Source organism: Oncorhynchus kisutch, linkage group LG3 (assembly GCF_002021735.2).
Source record: "Oncorhynchus kisutch isolate 150728-3 linkage group LG3, Okis_V2, whole genome shotgun sequence".
Classification (NCBI taxonomy): Eukaryota; Metazoa; Chordata; class Actinopteri; order Salmoniformes; family Salmonidae; genus Oncorhynchus; species Oncorhynchus kisutch.
The window spans coordinates 37,719,830-37,741,397 of NC_034176.2; the positions used below are offsets into that span (position 1 = coordinate 37,719,830).

Below are 21,568 nucleotides of genomic sequence, written 5' to 3' on the forward strand. Positions count from 1 at the left end.
ATTCTGTAACTTTGTCTAATAAGCCTGCTTTTTTTGGTTTTGAGTATTGTAATGGTATCGAGTATTGTGACACTAAACCTGGTATCGAATACAAACTTCTGCAGAGTTTGACTAGTCCTCAGGGTGCAGAACTGGGCTGGCTGAGTTATGACCTGTGGTTGTTGAATGGAAGAGTCGATGTGGGTATAGGGCTGAGGGGGGTTGAATGGAAGAGTCAACAGGGCCATAGGGCCTGGACGGCTAACTGGGCTAAGCATCGACCTGCTTTGTCTGTGGTTCTGGGGGGCTTTTGATGGGAGGCGATAGGTGAAATGTCACAGATGAAAAGGTGTCGGTGAAAGAGCATAGGGAATGACGGATGACTCCTGGGCCATTGATCAGCTATTCTAGATTAAATGTTCTCTTCCCCTCATAACCAGACAGGACTCACAGGAAATAGGTAGGCTAATGTCCATCAATGACTCCTCTGGAAGCACAATGGAGTTATGTGCCTGTAAAAAATCAAGGCTCATTTCACTCACCAAAAAGTTTTTGAAACGCTTATTTTGTAGTCAAGCCTGCGTTGTTTGGTGTTCACTTGATTTTCACTTTACTCCCAGGAAAACAGTGTGAGGCCCTATTAAAATCTATTTTATTTTGCCGACTACGTTCAGTTTTTTCCAAATTTCCAAAATCACACTTTAATAGAAAAACAACAAAAGTGGATGTTCAAGTCCACAACAATGCTTAAACCACATCAGGAGACTACTTTTGAGGTCTGTGAAAAATCAGACATTTTTTTATTTGAGGTGTTGTTAACCTTTTAATGCAACTGCGCACCAGCCAGAGACTGTTTGGTTAGCAGTGTTTCTGTAACGCTTGTGATTGCAGAGTTTGCAAAACACATGGCCACTGGATTGATGCAAATAATCATGATATCATTCTGCCAGGTAGGCATAGACTACTTTGTAGTTATCATTTAATTGAGCATGTTTTTGGGAACCTTTTACCAGAAGACGATTGTCATTAAAATAGCATCATCACTATAGGCTACACAAAGTAGTAGACAAACAAACTAGGGCATTCCTGTGCTGTTGCCTCTTCACAAAGTTGAAGTAAAATATGATGTATTTTGTTCATGTCTTATGATAAACTTGGGAAAATGTGTTAATTAAAATTCAGTTTTAATGTCTTGATTCTGTCCACATTCTCTGCAACACAGATTTTCTAGGGCCCTAACAGTGGCAAGTGTTACTTAGTTGACTATCCTGGTTAAAATGACAAGAATGAAATGACTCCATGTGCTTTCTGTTACACATCAAGTATCTGCTAATATGATGACCGACTGTGCTTTAGTCTAGGGGTAAGGAGGAGGGTACTGCCAGTGCCTTGCCCTCTTAGAAGGACTGGCAACGAGAAGCTCTCTTTGATGTGCTGCGTAAATTAAACCAGTGTGTTGACTAGGCCAGTAATGAGATCTACCATTGGACATGGGCCAGAGGTGGACCACATCATAACTCACTGGATTTATGGGTGGATACGTCCCAAATGGCACCCTTTTCCCCTATGTAGTGCACTACTTTTGACCAGGGCTCATAGGGCTCTGGTCAAAAGTAGTGCACTACATATGGAATAGGGAGACACATGGTGAGCTCTACACGTAATTGCCAGAATAATGGATACTTGAGATACTTGGGCTAAATAAAGGATACAAAGTATATTGGAAGCAGGTCCTTCCATACAGGTGTGGTTCCTAAGTTAATTAAGCAGTTAACATCCCATCATGCTTAGTCATTATTTTGGCTACCAGGCTATGCCCCCATAGGATGACAATGCCCCCATCCACAGGGCATGAATGGTCACTGAATGGTTTGATGAGTGTGAAAACGATGGAAACCGTATGCCATGGCCGTCTGTCACCAGATCTCAACCCAATTAAACACACAGGCGATTCTGGAGCGGCGCCTGAGACATCATTTTCCATCAACCAAACACCAAATGATGGAATTTCTCATGGAAGAATGGTGTCGCACGGAGTTCAAGACACTTGTAGAATCTATGCCAAGGTGCATTGAAGCTGTTCTAGCTCGTGGTGCCCCAATGCCCTGTTAAGGCACTTGGTGGTATGTTCTTTATTTTGGCAGGTACTTGTATCTGTACACCCAGATTGATTTTGATTTAGTGGAAATGGGCTCAGAAACCTGTGTTCTAGTTCCATATGAAGGCCAAGAATGGAAAGATTGACCTTATCCTTTCGTAGAAGGTAGGTAGCTTTACCATTTCAGGCCAGACATTTGCTCGGTCTAAATTGAGTATGTGTGAGCCATCCATTTTGATTCTCCTGTTGGCCCTCCTTTGCATCACCGCCTCCTCATTCCTTTCTCCTCTTTGATGCAGGAAAGTGCTATAACCTATAGACTCCTCCCAGCCTCCAGCCACCACCAGGCAGCACACTGCTGTCTGAAGTGAAGTGTGTGTGTTTCGAGGTGAGGGAGGTAGCAGCCACTTGTCTGACACACAACGTGCTGTTCTGCTGCCTTTGTCTGCCTCCCCCGCTCAACGTACGCAGGCAGGAAGGGAGGGAGAGAGGGGGGGGGGGGAGACTCATTAAATCGCCCTTCAGCCTGAGGCACTCCACTCAAAGCCCCTCACTCAGACTAGAGGTCCTTTCACTGACTCTAAACTGCCCCTCTCCTCACCCTGGCTCCCTCACTGGCTAGAACCTCTCCCCATGGTCAACCAGTCCCCTAGTCATAGTTAACTGATGTTTGACATGCCAAAGAATGATGGGTAGCGCAATGCCCACTTCTCTATTGTGTATTATTTGAATGGACACCTGCTGGCCTTGGTTGCCTTGGCATCCTGTTCTAGGGACTTAATGTAGGGCTCTGGTTGTGTTCCTGCCTGGCTGTATTTTAAAGTAGAGGATGAAGAGTGAGGGGGCTGAGATGGAGGGAGACTGAGAGTGGCATGCCAAGTGGAGACTAATGAGTGCTGCTACCTTGTTTGTCTGTCGTCTGAGGCTGGAAAGTGGAAGGGGAAGCAATCTCATTTGGATTGTAAATGTAGCCCGCTTTTCATATTGTCGTCACACATTAAATGCGGCCCGAACTCTATTTGGGTACTGCATCAAAGAGTGTCTGAGGATGAATTAAATTTGATTGAATCTGGTGTTTTTTTATCCTCTCTCATTGAAAGCCCTAAATGGGGAGAGAATGACTAGTCTGTTGCTTTTCAGAGGAGACCTGGGCCCGTAGCCACAAATCAGCGCTAAAAAGGTCCTTTGAGTAGATTTTAGGACGATGTTAAGACACTGCCCAGGCCAACTCTGAGCCAGGACTAAAATCAACTCATAAAAGTGTATCTCAGCTGGTAGTCACTGTAGTTTGAGGCAAAGGAAAGATTGTGATGATGCTCATTGGCATTGTTTCAAATCAAATCAAATCAAATTTTATTTGTCACATACACATGGTTAGCAGATGTGAATGCGAGTGTAGCGAAATGCTTGTGGGTAGCGCAATGGGGAATAACGAATTGTGATGAGGCATCGTCAGCTGGTAACTCTAGCACGCTTCAGACAACCACAGTAAATGTGACTGCATCAAATTTTGCAATGGTTAAAGGTCCAATGCAGTTGTTTTTATCTCTATCAAATCATTTTTGGGTAACAATTAAGTACCTTACTGTGATTTGTTTTCAATTGAAATGGTAAAAAATAAACAAAAATAGCTTCTTAGCGAAGACTAATTTCTCAAGCAAAAATGTTGTTAGGACTGTCTGGTAGTGGTCAGGGTGGGGAATGGGAAACTAGCTGTTATTGTCAGAGCGATTTGGAACTCTTTTATATCGGTCTATTAACTCATTTTACCGCCGGGTGATGTCACTAGCAGGCCAAAACTCCATCCCACCAAAACAGGCTGCTGTTTCAGGCGGTCTTTTCAAATAAACAGCTCTTAACACTAAAAGGGCATTATCATAATTTTCAGAATTTCACAGTACTAGTCCAACCTCATAGTGTGGAAATCTATTTAAAACACATGAAAATCATGTTTACGACAGCACTGGCCCTTTAAACATTTGATATAATTTTCACCTGACATAATCACTTTGCCTACTCTTAATAATTGACAAATACAGTATGTTGGAATAACTTTTTGTTTAACCTATTCTGATGGTTGTTAAAAGCAGAATTTTGACTTTGACTGTTATATCAACACATTAACATCAAGTCACTAGCTGATAATGTTGCATACAACATTGCATATAATGTGAAATAGGCCTCGTGAAATCGTTGTTAAAGTGCAAGAGATACTGTTGCATGTAGATTATTTATGGCTTGATCTAATATAGATATCAAAACATTATTTTAAAGGCCCAGTGCAGTCAAAAATGTGATTTACCTTTTAGTTTTATATACATTGAGTATACATAACATTAAGAATGAGACAGGCTGACCAGGTGAGTCCAGGTGAAAGCTATGATCCCTTATTGATGTCTCTTGTTAGAATAGACTTCAATCACTGTAGATGAAGGGGAGAAGACAGGTTAATTAAGGATTTTTAAGCCTTGTAAGAATTGAGACATGGATTGTGTGCCATTGAGAGGGTGAATGGGCAAGACAAAATATTGAAGTGCCTTTGAACGGGGTATGGTAGTAGGTGCCAGGTGCACCTGTTTGTGTCAAGATCTGCAAGGCTGCATGTTTTCTCACACTCAACTGTTTTTCATGTGTGTATCAAGAATGGTTCACCACCCAAAGGACATCCAGCCAACTTGACACAACCGTGGGAAGCATTGGAGTCAACATGGACCAGCATCCCTGTGGAATGCTTTCGACACCTTGTAGAGTCCTTGCCTTGATGAATTAAGGGCTCTTCTGAGGGCAAAATGTGCGCGACTCAATATTAGGAAGGTGTTCCTAATGTTTGGTGTACTCTACATTTCCACACTGAGGTTGGAATAATTCAGTGAAACTGTAAAAATGATGATAATGCCATTTTAGTGTAAGAGCTGTTTGAAAATAACTGAAGTTTCAGCCTGTTTTGGTGGGATGGGGTTTTGGCCTGTCTGGTGACATCACCAGGCGGTATAAGTTAATATACCAATAACAAAGAGTTTCAAACCTCTGCCAATATCAGAGTTTCCTGGTTACATATCCCTCTCATTTGGCTTGTCCAATTAGGCCCATCACTCAGACCACTCTGAGGTTGACACAGGAGTGAAAAATGAATGATTGTCCATCTTGTCCTGTCAAATGTTTTCGCATACTTGTCTGTCCCATCTCGATAAAAATCACTTCCGACCCATGCAAACTTTTATACGCAGCCTGGTTGTAGCTAGATACTTTCGAGTCGCGTTGGAGACAGTTTTAGCTAACCCTAACATTTTCCTAACCTTAACCTAATTATCCCAACCTACCACGTTAATTCTCCTAACCTGCTACGAAAAGTCACTTCTTATAGTCAAAACCGAAAGATATTGCCTGAAGTCTTTGTTTCCACTACAGGCGCTCTGCGTGTGAGTAGCCTAGCAACTGCTCGTTTTGGCTGCTGCTCAGCGCTCACGAGACAGTTGCCTGTACACAACTGATAACAACCAAATGAGAACCCGCAGGAGTCCTCTTCCCGCTTGTAGCAAAATTCTTGCTTAAGAAATTGCTCTTTGCTAAGAAGCTATTTTGAACCATTTTAATCATTTAAAAAAATAACACTAAGGCACTAATTATTCTATATTGAGATAAAAATTGGCCCTTTAACAACTCCAAAGCAATTGCGTGTGGCACACTGCTCACGAGGTGTCCTAAATACAGTATCTGTCGCCTAGATGGGACTCTTATGACCTAAAGAGGCTTAATGTATAGCTTTTATTTTTACCCATAAGGATAGGTGTAAAGTCTTTATTCTCAGCACTTACAACCGATTTCTACTCTTAGGCACTTTGTGGATACGACCCCAGTTTTAATGCGCTGTTTTATTGTTTTTATTTTTGCACTGTACTGTAGACACAGGCCATCTGGTTGGTTGAAGAGGTGTAGACAAACCTTTTGGCTGGAGCGTATCCGTTTTAAACTACCTGTTGCAGTTGACAATTCTCCTCGTCCTTACAATCTGAGGGGCCTGGTCCTGTGGTTCTTCTATCATTTTGTGTTTTTTGACCTTCTCAGCCTCAACAGAATGTAAATCTTTATTTTGTATAGAGATTTGTGATTTATAATTCATGTTGGGCATTCAGGATCTACGTTGGGGTTGTGTGCTTGACTTTCATGCCCTGGTTGCCTTGTGTCCCTCACTCGCTCTCTCCTCTCACAGTGTGTGCTGTACCTCTGGTCACTCAAGATCAATCACCCGACCACACTCTTCCTCCTGCGAGGGAACCACGAGTGCCGGCACCTCACAGAGTACTTCACCTTCAAACAGGAATGTAAGTATACTGTCACTGCAGCATGATATGTCACACCAATGAGGGCAAGCCTAATGTGATGCAACACCATAGGGTCCTACTTAGAGATCAAAGGCCCTCTGCAACCTCGAGAAGCAGACTTGGCCCTACTCTGCAAACAGACATGAAGTACATACTTGAAGGGGACATTCTTCCCCCTAGCTCTGTGGCTTATTGATGCTCTTACTATAGCGCAGTATTTTTGGCTGGTGAGCTTAGCAACCGGTCAGTGACAGACAAAGAGTCAAACCAAGAGATAAACAGACATTCTGACAGAGAGACTGAGTCATTCACGGAGACAGACAGACACACGCACGCACACAGGCACAAAGAAACAGACAGACCCCTCCCTGCCTGTGCCTGGTGGCTGTCTCCTTGATTGAACAGCCTCCCTCTACTCTGACACATCAGGATCGGGAAGCCTGTCTGCCACAGTTCCCAATAGGAACATCTCATTGTTCAGGTGTCTTTATCCATCGTGCATAGAGACCACGTCTCCTCTTCACGGTGCAGCCAGACGGCGAGCTGCTGAGGCATGGAGAGCAGCCAGCCATGCAGATGACGTTATTCAGACTGTTACACACAATGAAAGAGAGCTGACACACCCACAAGGTGTGTGTTTGTGCACGAGTATGGGTATGTGTGAGTGAACACTTATCGCTGTGCATTCAAGTGGCGGCACAGGTGTTAGGCATTAGTATGCAAACCGCATCAAAGAAACAAACCTTGCGTTGGCGGACAGGACAGGAGAGGCAGCAACAACATTGGCAAACAGCATTTGAATGGGAAGAACCTATTGGAAAGAAAGATGCTTCAGTCTAATTAGTTTATAATGAATGCATTCATTAGCATGCATTTAAACTAATTGACAAGCCCTGGGCTGACAGAGGCAGTTAGCCTTAAGCAGCAGATGGCTCCACTGATAAGTGTTGCTCTTTTCTTCAGGATGAAAGTCAACATACTGTAAAAATAGACTGCTCCCCTCCTGCTTTAGATTTAGGTGGCGTTCCAGGTCGTCGTTTAGCAGTCACGCTGCACAGCTGAAGATTTCTAGATCATGTTAATGTGGTTTCTGGGATGTTTCTCCAGGTGTTGTGAGATCGAATCATCTGAAAAACTATGACCTCGAACACCCCCGGAGAGAGTGGGTGTGCCTGTATGTTTCTCAGGCATTTTGAGAAGCGACATGTCTAAGACACTGTGCGCGTTCTAAATGGCACCCTATTCCTTATGTAGTGCACTGCTTCTGACCCGAGCCCTACAGGTGCCATTTGGGACACAGGCTGCGCCTAACCGTTGAGCCCAGTCAGTCCTTGTCTGTCTGTTGTTACTAAAGCCTGGTCTTGTAACTGCAGCACTGATCCACCCTGGTCCACCCCCATCTGTCAGGACCTTATTATTTCTCCTCTCCGGATGTCCTTCTTACGTAGCCAGGAGTTCATGTAACTGACAGTTTATCTCTGGGTCCTTTATGCACCTTGGGGAGATACATGACTTTTTCACTTGATCGGTTACATCTTCAGCTGTAGATTAAATTAGCTTGGCTATTGTCTAGCCCTAGTATTTCAAAGAGACTTGCTGTTTGACTGTTGTTGTTTTGGTTGGTTCTTCAGCCTTTGGGTTTGTGCAAGACTGATAAATTAACTTCTGTGTTGCTAGAAAGGCCTCTGAACATTTTAACCATATCAGGAATCATGAGTTCCATACTAACTGACTTCAAACCCTGAAGGCCAAATGAAGGGACTGCGGTGGTGCAGTGCCGTGCTCTCTCCCTTCCCTACCCTTGAAATCGTTTGAATGCTAGCTACTCTCTCTCACCCCAGGGACTCACAGATTATCTTGCTTTCCTTGAGCTCTCAATGAGAATGGCCCTTGTCCAGCACTAAGCATTTTATGCTGAACAAAAATATAAACACAACCTGTAGTGTTCGTTTCATGAGCTGAAATAAAATACATTTTAGATACACACAAAAAGCTTCTCTCAAATGTTGCGCACAACATTGTTTACATCCCTGTTAGTGAGCATTTCTCCTTTGCCAAGATAATCTATCCACCTGACAGTTGTGGCATATCAAGAAGCTGATTAAACAGCATGATCATTTCACAGGTGCACCTTGTGCGGGGGACAATAGGCCACTCTAAAATGTGCAGTTTGATCACACAGCACAATGCCACAGATGTCTCAAGTTTTGAGGGAGAATGCAATTGGCATGCTGACTGCAGAAATGTCCACCAAAGATTTTGCTGTGGGTGGAAAGAAGTGTTTTAACTCGCCAGTTGTCACATTCGCTGAGGTTTCCGATCTTTGGCAGTTTGACGATAAGGCCTTTTCTCCAGTCTTGTGGCTCCCAGATCTTGCTGAAGAGATCAGTCAGCACCTTGGTAGCTGTGTTGTCATCAGCTTTAAGTAGCTCAGCCTGCTGAGAGAATCCCTGGTGCTTTGCCACTCTTCATAGCCTTGATGGCTGCTTGGACCTCTGCTTCAACTGGTGGATCGGTGTCTATACCATCAATCTCATCCGGGGGTGGTGGGTCTGCTGGATCATTAGGCTTTGGCCAGTTGAGGACCTCTCCATCTTGCAGTTTGTTCCTCTTTGGTTGTTAACATTTTACCTGGTCTTTGACTGGCATTGTGTGGTTGCTAGCTTGGCCACAGAGATGTATTGTGATCTTATATACAGTGCTTAGTTCTCCTCTTGCTGCAGCTTGTTCTGCCTTACAGGCCAATTCCTGGACAAAGGCTCTCTTATCCCTTCAAGCACTCATTTTACGTCTTTGTCCATGGTCTTGTATTCTTGCTGTGCTCGCACAATCAGCCTGGGGGATTTTGCGCTCAGCAGTTTTTTGCCCAGCCTTCTCATCTATACGGAATAAAAATATAAACGCAACAATTTCTATGATTTTACTGAGTTACAGTTCACATGAGGAAATCAATCAATCAATTTAAATAAATGCATTAGGTCCTAACTATGGATTTCACACGACTGGGCAGGGGTGTTGCCATGGGTGGGAGCCCGGCACAGCCAATCAGAATACATTTTTCTCCACAAAAGGGCTTTATTACAGACAGAAATACTCCTCAGTTTCATCGGCTGTCCGGGTGACTGGTCTCAGACGATCCCGCAGGTGAAGAAAGCCGGATGTGAAGGTCCTGGGCTGGCGTGGTTACACGTGGTCTGCGGTTGTGAGGCAGGTTGGACCAAATTCTCTAAAATGACGTTGGAGGCGACTTTTGGTAAAGAAATGAACATTCAATTCTCTGGCAACCGCTCTTGTGGAAATTCCTGCAGTCAGCATGCCAATCTGTGGCATTGTGCTGTGTGACAAAACTGCACATTTTGGAGTGGCCTTTTATTGTCCTTAGCACAAGGTGCAATGATCATGTTGTTTATTCAGTTTATTGATATGCCACACCTGTCAGGTGGATGGGTTATCTTGTCTTTTGAAGTTTTAAACATGGTGTGGATCACCTAGGAGAACACGCATCCCCTGAGGAGTAGCTAGTAACTGTGGAGTTAGTGGTTGAAAACATATAGGTTACCAACATATAGGTTACAAAAACAACAGCACCCTCTGAAAACCCAGGCTATAGCTAATTGAGATGATTCCCTAGCAGTTATTTTGGCATGCATGGTTTTTCTGGATCAAAATGTGGCTTAGGTGGTGAGTGGGGGCAATGGTCAGCCCCAATTATTGAGGCCCCCCATCTTGGCTGTGGAGAGCATTTCTGTGTTTTAAAGCAAACTTTTAGCAATTTTACACATTTTGCCATGGAGCTGAGAGAAATTGTTGCAGTTTTAAAGCAATTTTTTTCTGAAATTCAATGCTTAAACATTATAACAAAATCAATACTCCTGAATTCAGGCTCACTGGTTTGAGTTTGTGTGTCAAGAATGGTCCACCAGCCAAAGGACATCCAGCCAACTTGACACATTTGTGGAAAGCATTGGAGGCGGGGCCAGCATCCCTGTGGAACGCTTTCGACACCTTAAAGTCCATGCTCGACGAATTGAGGCTGTTCTTAAGGCAAAAAAAATCATAATATTAGGAAGATCTTCCTAATGTTTTGTACACTGTATCTAGGTCCATTATCTTTTCTACGTACATTATATATGATTTTTGTCAAAGTTTACACTGAAATTGTTTTCCAATCCCGAAAATGTATTCAAAAAAAAAAAATATATATATATATTATATATTATATATATATTATATTATATATTATATATACACTTATGCAAAAAAAAAAATATATATATATATATATATATTATATATTATATATATATTATATATTATATATATATATATATATATATATATTATATATTATATATATATTATATTATATATTATATATACACTTATGCAGAAAAAACCTGGCATGTAGTGAAGCTTAGTTTGACCTTGGTTACAATTGAAGTGGTACTGCCTCATTTAATCAAGAGTTTAGCAAGCGCAAGTAGATGTGCTCTGAAAGCGATAGTGAACCATATCTTATGTGAATCCCCTGTTCCATGTTTAGGTAAGATCAAGTACTCAGAGCGCGTGTACGATGCCTGCATGGAAGCCTTTGACTGCCTGCCGCTCGCTGCTCTCCTCAACCAACAGTTCCTGTGTGTACATGGTGGGCTCTCGCCAGAAATCAACTGCCTAGACGACATTAGGAAAGTAAGTCCGTGTTTGACTGCAAACTAAGTTTGGATGAATTTAAACTCAGCAAAAAAAGAAACGGCCCTTTTTCAGGATCCTGTCTTTCAAAGATAATTCGTAAAAATCCAAATAACTTCATAGATCTTCATTGTAAAGGGTTTAAACACTGTTTCCCATGCTTGTTCAATGAACCATACACCATTAATGAACTCGCACCTGTGGAACGTCGTTAAGACACTAACAGCTTACAGACGGTAGGAAATTAAGGTAACCGCTATGAAAACTTAGGACACTGAAGAGGCCTTTCTACTGACTCTGAAAAACGCCAAATGAAAGTTGCTCAGGGTCCTTGTTCATCTGCGTGAACGTGCCTTAGGCATGCTGCAAGGAGGCATGAGGACTGCAGATGTGGCCAGGGCAATAACTTGCAATGTCTGTACTGTGAGACGCCTAAGACGGCGCTACAGAGAGACAGGACGGACAGCTGATCATCCTCGTAGTGGCAGGCCACGTGTAACAACACCTACACAGGATCGGTACATCTGAACATCACACCTGTGGGACAGGTACAGGATGGCAACAACAACTGCCCGAGTTGCACCAGGAACACACAATCCCTCCATCAGTGCTCAGACTGTCTGCAATAGGCTGAGAGAGGCTGGACTGAGGGCTTGTAGGCCCTCAAATAAAAGTGCTCTTCGCAGACGAGTCACGGTTTTGTCTCACCAGGCATGATGGTCAGATTCGTGTTTGTCGAAGGAATGAGCGTTACACCATGGCCTGTACTCTGGAGTGGGGTCGATTTGGAGGTGGAGGGTCCGTCATGGTCTAGGGCGGTGTGTCACAGCATCATCGGACTGAGCTTATCATTGCAGGCAATCACAACGCTGTGCGTTACAGGGAAGACCTCCTCTCTCATGTGGTACCCTTCCTGCAGGCTCATCCTGACGTGACCCTCCAACTTGACAATGCCATACTGCTCTTTCTGTGCGTGATATCCTGCAAGACAGCAATGTCAGTGTTCTGCCATGGCCAGCGAAGAGTCCGGATCTCAATCCCATTGAGCACGTCTGGGACCTGTTGGATCGAAGGGTGAGGGCTAGGGCCATTCCCCCCCAGAAATATCCGGGAACTTGCAGGTGCCTTGGTGGAAGAGTGGGGTAACATGTCACAGCAAGAACTGGACAATTTGGTGCAGTCCATGAGGAGGAGATGCACTGCAGTACTTAATACAGCTGGTGGCCACACCAGATACTGACTGTTACTGTTGATTTTTGCCCCCCCCTTTGTTCAGTGATGCATTATTCCATGTATGTTAGTCACATGTCTGTGGAACTTGTTCAGTTTATGTCTGTTGTTGAATCTTATGTTCATACAAATATTTACACATGTTAAGTTTGCTGAAAATAAACACAGTTGACAGTGAGAGGACGTTTCTTTATTTGCTGAGTTTAGTGGATAAAAAAAAATCTGATCAATCAACTTTCTTTGACTCATGGTGCTGTGCGTGTGTGTGTGCGCTCCACAGTTAGACAGGTTTAAGGAGCCTCCAGCATTCGGCCCTATGTGTGACCTGATCTGGGCTGACCCAGGAGAGGACTACGGCAGTGAGAAGACCGCAGAACACTTCAACCACAACTCTGTTCGAGGCTGCTCCTACTTTTTCAGGTATGCTACCTGCTCTATATCAAGGTTCAGCTACATAAGAAACTTATATGGCCAATAATACTGGCCATAAGTTGAAAATAATACAGTTTGCTACTTGAAGAGCTACTGGTGACGCACCAGGGATAGATCTGTGTTTTAGTTAGTTGAAGTATAGGCCCCTGCACTGTCCAGTTTGGGAGTGTACTGTAAGGTATTGACCCGAGGAAACGCCAGTCCATTGCCTCCCTAGCAGTACTAGCATTCAGACATTTTTTCCACATTTTATGTTACAGCCTTATTCTAAAATTGATTTAAAAAATCATCATTAATCTACGCACAATACCCTTAATGACAAAGCAAAAACTGGTTTTTAGATTTTTTTTCAATGTATTCAAAATAAAAAACTCATCACATTTAGGGTATTCAGACCCTTTACTCAGTACTTTGTTGAAGCACCTTTGGCAACGATTACAGCCTCGAGACTTCTTGGGTATGAAGCTACAAGCTTGTCACACCTATATTTGGAGAATTTCTCCCATTCATCTCTGCAGATCCTCTCAAGCTCTGTCAGGTTGGAGGGGGAGTAGCTATTTTCAGGTCTCTCCAGAGATGTTCAAGTCCGTGTTCAGAGACTTGTTCTGAATCCACTCCTGCGTTGTCTTGACTGTGTGCTTAGTTAGGGTTGTTGTTCTGTTGGAAGGTAAACCTCCCCCCAGTCTGAGGTCCTGAGTGCTCTGGAACAGGTTTTCATCAAGGTTCTCTCTGTACTTTGCCTTGTTCATCTTTCCGTTGATCCTGATTAGTCTCCCTGTCGCTGTAAAACATCCTCACAGCATGACACTGCCAACACCATGCTTCACCGTAGGGATGGTATTGGTCAGGTGATGAGCGGTGCCTGGTTTCCTCCAGGCATGACGGTTGGTTTCATCAGACCAAATAATCTTGTTTTCCACGGTCTGAGTCATGTCGGTGCCTTCTGGCAAACTCCAAGTCCGCTGTCCTGTGCCTTTTACTGAGGAGTGGCTTCCGTCTGGCCACTCTACCATAAAGGCCTGATTGGTGGAGTGCTGCAGAGAGGGTTGTCCTTCTGGAAGGAGCTCTGTCAGTGACCATAGGGTTCTTGGTCACCTCACCGACCAAGGCTCTTCTTCCCCAATTGCTCAGTTTAGCCTGGCGTCCAGCTCTAGGAAGAGTTGACGGTGCCAAGCTTCTTCAATTTAAGAATGATTGAGGCTTCTATGTTCTTGGGGACCTTCAATGCTGCAGAAATGTTTTTGTGCCATTCCCCAGATCTGTGCCTCGACACAATCCTGTCTCTGAGGTCTACAGACAATTCCTTCCACCTCATGGCTTGGTTTTTGCTTTGATGTGCACTGTCTGTCAAGTGTGGGACCTTATATAGACAGGTGTGTGCCTTTCCAAATCTTGTCCAATCAATTGAATTTATCACAGGTGGACTCCAATCAAGTTGTAGAAACAACTCAAGGATGATCATTGGAAACAGGATGCACCTGAACTCAATTTCGAGTCTCTTGGCAAGGGTCTGAATACTTATGTAAAGAAGGTATTTCAGTTTTTTAAACCTTTTTGGTTTGTCATTATGCGGCATTGTGTGTAGATTGATGAGGGGAAAAATAGTATTTAGTCCATTTTAGAATAAGGCTGTAATGTAACAAAAGTGAATGAGCCTGAATACTTTCCGAATGCACTGTATATCTCTTTCCGCTGTTGATGGGTTTTTGCCACGCTAACTAAATGCAGGTGTCCGGCTAATTGCCCGAGCAGTCTTTGATGAGAGGTGGAGTAGGCTGGTGGGGTCATTGTAGAAACCCAAGTAAAAGCCGGTCAGCCACATAGATGGGCTGCTTCCCAAATGGCACCTTATTGCCTATATAGTGCACTACCTTCGGCTATGGCCCATAGAGCTCTGATCAAGGAAGTACACTGTTTAGGGAATAGGGTGCCATTTGGGATTCACACCAGGTCTGCTCTCCTGTGGCTGTGGCCTACTGGCTGCCTCTGGAGCAGCTATAAGAGTCCATAAATACCACAGCCCTCCTTGGCACTGTTCTGCTCTGGCCTCAGTGGTTCAATTAAACCCTCCCTACCTCCCAGGCCAGAGGGCAAGATACTGACAGGAATTCCAAATGTATTTCCAAAAGTAAAGAACAGCCAGAAAATGCTTCTAATGGCCACACGCTGTTCCTCAAAGAATTTCGGTCATATCTCACACTACATGGCTGCCAAGACTGACTGTGAGGTCCAGCTTTAACCTCACTCCACTGGCTGTTCTAATTGGCTGTTTTTCTCTCTCTCTTTCCTTGCAGTTACCCGGCAGTATGTGACTTTTTGATAAATAATAACTTGCTGTCGGTAATTAGAGCACACGAAGCACAGGATGCAGGGTAAGTTTCACTGTTTACAGAGTAATACATTTAACCGTATAACGGATTTTTATTTAAAGTGAGGCGGAAAAAATCCTAATAATAATATAAAAAATGTATAAGTTGTACGCCTTGTAATAATATTAAACAATCTTAGGACAACACCTAGTGACCTCAAGAGATTTGAGCCTTTTGGTATTGCAGTGACTGGAGGGGCAGGGAATAGAACATGGGATGCTGTCTGTGAAAGGCAAAGACCCTACACATCGCACCAATAGGGTAAATCTAATTGGTGGGAATTATAAAGTAGCTCATATAGCGAGCATCGCTACAGTGCCCTTTCCGAACGGGAGGCACGTCCCCGCGCTTTGACTACTCGGCACCCTAGTACGTCCTGGCCGTGTGTTCCTCACGGCCGTCTTCCCACCTCTGCACCAATTTAGCAAACGGCGTGGCAGGGAATCAAAACCGGGTCAAAGGCCAGAGGGTAAACCCTCTTGGTGGGAATTGTAACGCTGCTCATATAGCGAGGATCATGATAGTATAATGGTTTTGGAATGACAGATCCACTAACCCAGTTTTAGTCACAGATGCATAGATCTAACATTTTTAATAATTGATGTGCTGCTGATAGCAGTCTACTAAACTAATTAGACTTATTCTTACTATACTGAACTGCTTCAGTTTCTGCTTGAACTATTTAGCTTGAGTTCTACACGTCTCCCACTACCATACAAATAAGGCGGCTGAAGCAAGCGCACTTTTTTCTTCAGCGAATGTAGTTATTCTGTAGTGGTTCCCCTAACCACGCAGGTAGCCTAGTGGTTAGAGGGTTGGGCCAGTAACTGAAATGTTGCTAGATCGAATCCCCGCGCTGACGAGGTAAAAATCTGTCGTTCTACCCCTGAACAAGGCAGTTAATCCACTTTTCCTAGGCCGTCATTGTAAATACGAATTTGTTCTTAACTGACTTGCCTAGTTAAATAAAGGTTAAATAAAAAATAATTGAACTGCCTCCTAGCAAGAGACCATTGTGACTATTAGCAGAAATAAAGGCTATTGAGCACCCGATTTGATACCAAGCATCATGATATCATTCTGCAAGGTAGGCCTACATTTTAATTGGCATGTTTTTTTTTAAAGGGTAACCTTTAGAATTGACTGTTTTGGCATGCTTTTCCATATTGCAGATTTTATAGGGCCCTATATACTGTATCTTACCTAAGAAATGTTTACCTCAGGCTGACTTCTGGCATCTATTGGTGCAATGTTCCATAAATGTCCAAATCAACTTAAAGTATCTACAAAATACATTTTTTTGCAGCGACAATAATCTGTAAGGCTACAGCTAACATGTTTTCCTTTTACCGTTTGCGATTCACAAATGATTTGATTCACCTCGATTGAACAGAACCCTATTACAATGGCAAAGCGAATCATTTACAAGTAAAACTAAATGCATGCTCTTCAACCGATCGCTACCTGCACCTACCCGCCTGTCCAACATCACTACTCTGGACGGCTCTGACTTAGAATACGTGGACAACTACAAATACTTAGGTGTCTGGTTAGACTGTAAACTCTCCTTCCAGACCCATATCAAACATCTCCAATACAAAGTTTAATCTAGAATTGGCTTCCTATTTCGCAACAAAGCATCCTTCACTCATGCTGCCAAACATACCCTTGTAAAACTGACCATCCTACCAATCCTCGACTTTGGCGATGTCATTTACAAACTAGCCTCCAATACCCTACTCAACAAATTGGATGCAGTCTATCACAGTGCAATCCGTTTTATCACCAAAGCCCCATCTACTACCCACCATTGCGACCTGTACGCTCTCGTTGGCTGGCCCTCGCTTCATACTCGTCGCCAAACCCACTGGCTCCATGTCATCTACAAGACCCTGCTAGGTAATGTCCCCCCTTATCTCAGCTCGCTGGTCACCATAGCATCTCCCACCTGTAGCACACGCTCCAGCAGGTATATCTCTCTGGTCACCCCCAAAACCAATTCTTTCTTTGGCCACCTCTCCTTCCAGTTCTCTGCTGCCAATGACTGGAACGAACTACAAAAATCTCTGAAACTGGAAACACTTATCTCCCTCACTAGCTTTAAGCACCAACTGTCAGAGCAGCTCACAGATTACTGCACCTGTACATAGCCCACCTATAATTTAGCCCAAACAACTACCTCTTTCCCAACTGTATTTAATTTTTATTTATTTATTTATTTTTCTCCTTTGCACCCCATAATTTTTATTTCTACTTTGCACATTCTTCCATTGCAAAAGTACCATTCCAGTGTTTTACTTGCTATATTGTATTTACTTTGCCACCATGGCCTTTTTTGCCTTTACCTCCCTTCTCACCTCATTTGCTCACATTGTATATAGACTTGTTTATACTGTATTATTGACTGTATGTTTGTTTTACTCCATGTGTAACTCTGTGTCGTTGTATCTGTCGAACTGCTTTGCTTTATCTTGGCCAGGTCGCAATTGTAAATGAGAACTTGTTCTCAACTTGCCTACCTGGTTAAATAAAGGTAAAATAAAAAAATAAAAAATAAAAATATTTGATTTCTCAAAAATAATTGTATATTAATTAAATTAATCGCTATATAATCGCTATATATATACACACACACACATTTTTTTTTGTTTGACTATTTTGAGAAATGTGAAGCAGCACATCTGTTGTACAGTGCATTACATTTGTATGGCCTTACAAAAGAAAATGTTGCTCTCTCTTCACCATTTTATTTCTCAAACTAAGGTAATTTTGTCTCTCTTCCCAGGTATCGGATGTACAGAAAAAGCCAGACTACAGGCTTTCCTTCATTAATTACAATCTTCTCAGCACCAAATTACCTAGATGTATACAACAATAAAGGTGTGTGTACTCTTTATATCAAGACTGTGATGGGTTATATGCATAGTGTAGTACGTGCCTTTGTGGCATTGTAAAGAGCCATTTTCTGTTTACCATCAAACGTCACGTTCGAGTGAGGCGCGTATCCCTCCATCAAAAATCTCTAACAGGATAGCTAACGTTGATGTCGGGACCTTGACAAACGTCCAGTGAGAGAGTGAAGACCATGAAAACATGCAAGACTGGTGGCTATAGCTATGTTCGACAAGTATACTATTCTTCTGGCTTTATCTAGCTCTGTTTGTGATGTTTTACTTTGCGTTGCTGGCTTGCTATGTAATCAACCCTTTTGACGACGTCTGCGACGTTGTAGATGATAACCATCTGATTACGTGCTTGTTGACTTGCACAAGCTGAATTTGAAGTTGCATGTGATCGTATCCTCCTTCCATGTAAACAAACTTTCTGATACACACGTGTGGGCAACTATTCATGACCGGGCCGGGAAATGGATCTATAGCGCTTGTCTGCTGGCTGGCATACAACCACGGGGGTCAGGTTTCACAAATCTGGGATTTTGATTCCCGTCCCTCTGACCTTTCTGCCCCTCCAGGTCCACTTGGGCTGTCCCCAAAATATGACAACAATTGGCTAGTATTGTTTGTCAGTGATACATTTAGTCTTGTTAGTCAGAATGGCTAACTTGATCATTCTTTTGTTCTTTACATCTCACTCCAACTTCCAGCTGCTGTATTAAAGTATGAGAACAATGTGATGAACATTCGGCAGTTCAACTGCTCCCCCCACCCCTACTGGCTGCCCAACTTCATGGACGTCTTCACCTGGTCTCTGCCCTTTGTCGGAGAGAAAGGTATGTATGTGCTCCCTGTCCATATCGGTGTTTTTGTCAGAGTTAAGAATGTGCCAGTAGAATTCCAGGAATGAGCATTGGAAAATTCTAGCATGAGAGGGGTGTGTTTTGGTGGTAAAAATGCAACTACAAAAAAACAGTACTAGGGTTGCACCCTAAAAGATGTAGCAAAGAGCGTTTTGGTGGTGGTGCTAGCTGAGTTGTGGTGGTACCTCCCTTCTCCGCACAGTGACAGAGATGCTGGTGAATGTGCTGAACATCTGCTCAGATGATGAACTCATGTCAGAAGGAGACGACCTGTGTGAAGGTAAGAGGAACAGCCAGGATTTAATGAGGCACGTTAAGACCCCCGCACGCACCCCTCCTAACTCCACATTATCACTAGTGTTAAGAAGGTAAAGCTGGTAGCTTCATTTTTCATGACAGCTGGTTCATCCACAGCATGTCATAATAGCTCTGTCAGACAACCACACACAGTCTCATGTCTGGAGTTCATCTAGAACATCTCAGGAGTCACTAGAGATCTGATGGAGCTCAACTCGACATTCCACTGTACGCTCCTCTCCTTTACTCCTCTCCCCTCCGCTCCCTCTCCTCCGCTTCCTCCTGTTCCCCTCTACTTCCTTCCTTTTCTCCTCTTTACTCTCCTTTCTTCCCTCTGTTCCCTTACTTTTCTCATTTTTTGCTCTATGATGTTCACAGACTATTTAAAGCAGTAGAACGCATTATAATGCCCAACCAAATGCTTAGAATATTTTATTGTTGTATTTTATGAGAAGATGGTGGAATCCCAGCAGTGCGCAAGGAGGTGATCCGGAACAAGATCCGAGCCATCGGGAAAATGGCCAGAGTCTTCTCTGTTCTCAGGTGAAAAAGCCTTTCGCTCTCTCTGTCTTGTCATCACACACGACAGCATAAAGGCTGACCTAAATGGCACACTATTCCCTATGTAGTGCACTGCATTTGACCAGGGTCCATAGGGCTCTGGTCAATAGTTGTGCACTATACAGGGAATAGGTTGCCATTTTGGACTCAACCATACTGAAAAGGGAAAGTCAGACTTGGAGTGAATGGAGCAGAGAGGGGTGGGAATAGACTGGAGTCTCTTTTTAGTTGAGACTAGAATGAGTCTAGTTTATGAAATGAGTAAAGGCAATTTGAAAGTGCACAATGACTTTGTGTTTAAAAACACAGTGCCTGCTTTTCGATAAGGATGAATGAGCAGGCAACAGTGAGTCACGAGGCAGCACACGGTGAGGCTGCATAATGCCATTAGACATGATTCCAGATTAATGCTGTCTCTGTGATTTAGCCTGCCACACAACTGCAATGGGGAAAGGGAGATATGTAGATCAGCACAGAGATCCTAGAATTCAAGTTTGTTCTAGAAGTAGGCCTATTTCTATATAGAGCAGTTTGTCTTTCACAGTGGCCCATATACAGAGATATCATGGGATGCTGCAGCCGCTACAGCTCTGTATGAGCAGAAATGATGAGTGTTTTAACGTATGTAAACTCAGCAAATAAAGAAACGTCCTCTCACTGTCAACTGCGTTTATTATCAGCAAACTTAACAGCAAACTTGTATGAACATAAGATTCAACAACTGAGACATAAACTGAACAGGTTCCACAGACATGTGACTAACAGAAATGGAATAATGTGTCCCTGAACAAAGGGGGGGTCAAAATCAACCGTAACAGTCAGTATCTGGTGTGGCCACCAGCTGTATTAAGTACTGCAGTGCATCTCCTCCTCATGGACTGCACCAGATTTTCCAGTTCTTGCTGTGACATGTTACCCCACTCTTCCACCAAGGCACCTGCAAGTTCCTGGACATTTCTGGGGGGGGGTGGCCCTAGCCCTCACCCTCCAATCCAACAGGTCCCAGATGTGCTCAATGAGATTGAGATCCGGGCTCTTCGCTGGCCATGGAAGAACAATGACATTCCTGTCTTGCAGGAAATCACATACAGAACGAGCAGTATGGCTGGTGGCATTATCATGCTGGAGGGTCATGTCAGGACCAGGAAGGGTACCAGAATGAGGGAGGAGGGAGTCTTCCCTGTAACGCCCAGCATTGAGATTGCCTGCAATGACAACAAGCTCAGTCCGATGATGCTGTGACATACCACCCCAGACCATGACGGACCCTCCTCCAAATCGGTCCCGCTCCAGAGTACAGGCCTCGGTGTAACGCTCATTCCTTCGATGATAAACGCGAATCCGACCATCATGCCTGGTGAGACAAAACCGGGACTTGTCTGTGAAGAGCACTTTTTGCCAGTCCTGTCTGGTCCAGCGACGGTGGGTTTGTGCCCATAGGCAACGTTGTTGCCGGTGATGTCTGATGAGGACCTGCCTTACAACAGGCCTACAAGCCCTCAGTCCAGCCTCTCTCAGCCTATTGCAGACAGTCTGAGCACTGATGGAGGGATTGTGTGTTCCTGGTGTAACTCAGGTTGTTGTTGTTGCCATCCTGTACCTGTCCCGCAGGTGTGATGTCCGCATATACCGATCCTGTGCAGGTGTTGTTACATGTGGTCTGCCACTGCGAGGACGATCCGCTGTCCGTCCTGTCGCCCTGTAGCGCGGTCTTAGGCGTCTCACAGTACGGACATTGCAATTTTTTGCCCTGGCCACATCTGCAGTCCTCATGCCCCCTTACAGCATGCCTAAGGCACGTTCACGCAGATGAGCAGGGACCCTGGGCATCTTT

The 21,568-nt window shown here is 43.8% G+C and overlaps 1 protein-coding gene across 6 annotated transcripts in view; it reads left to right on the forward strand.

Moving 5' to 3' along the window:
- ppp3cca (protein phosphatase 3, catalytic subunit, gamma isozyme, a) overlaps nucleotides 1-21,568 on the forward strand; it is a 72,626-nt gene that overhangs the window by 40,100 nt on the left and 10,958 nt on the right. For 3 of the 6 annotated variants that reach the window (XM_020474435.2, XM_031805545.1, XM_020474447.2), the window contains exons 4-11: nucleotides 6,288-6,399; nucleotides 10,943-11,088; nucleotides 12,599-12,738; nucleotides 15,045-15,122; nucleotides 17,905-17,999; nucleotides 18,724-18,849; nucleotides 19,079-19,156; nucleotides 19,626-19,716. In XM_020474435.2, the coding sequence (XP_020330024.1) occupies nucleotides 6,288-6,399; nucleotides 10,943-11,088; nucleotides 12,599-12,738; nucleotides 15,045-15,122; nucleotides 17,905-17,999; nucleotides 18,724-18,849; nucleotides 19,079-19,156; nucleotides 19,626-19,716 (866 nt within the window). The remainder of the gene's footprint in view (nucleotides 1-6,287; nucleotides 6,400-10,942; nucleotides 11,089-12,598; nucleotides 12,739-15,044; nucleotides 15,123-17,904; nucleotides 18,000-18,723; nucleotides 18,850-19,078; nucleotides 19,157-19,625; nucleotides 19,717-21,568) is intronic. The other 3 variants (XM_020474443.2, XM_031805551.1, XM_020474455.2) reach the window with 1 other exon arrangement.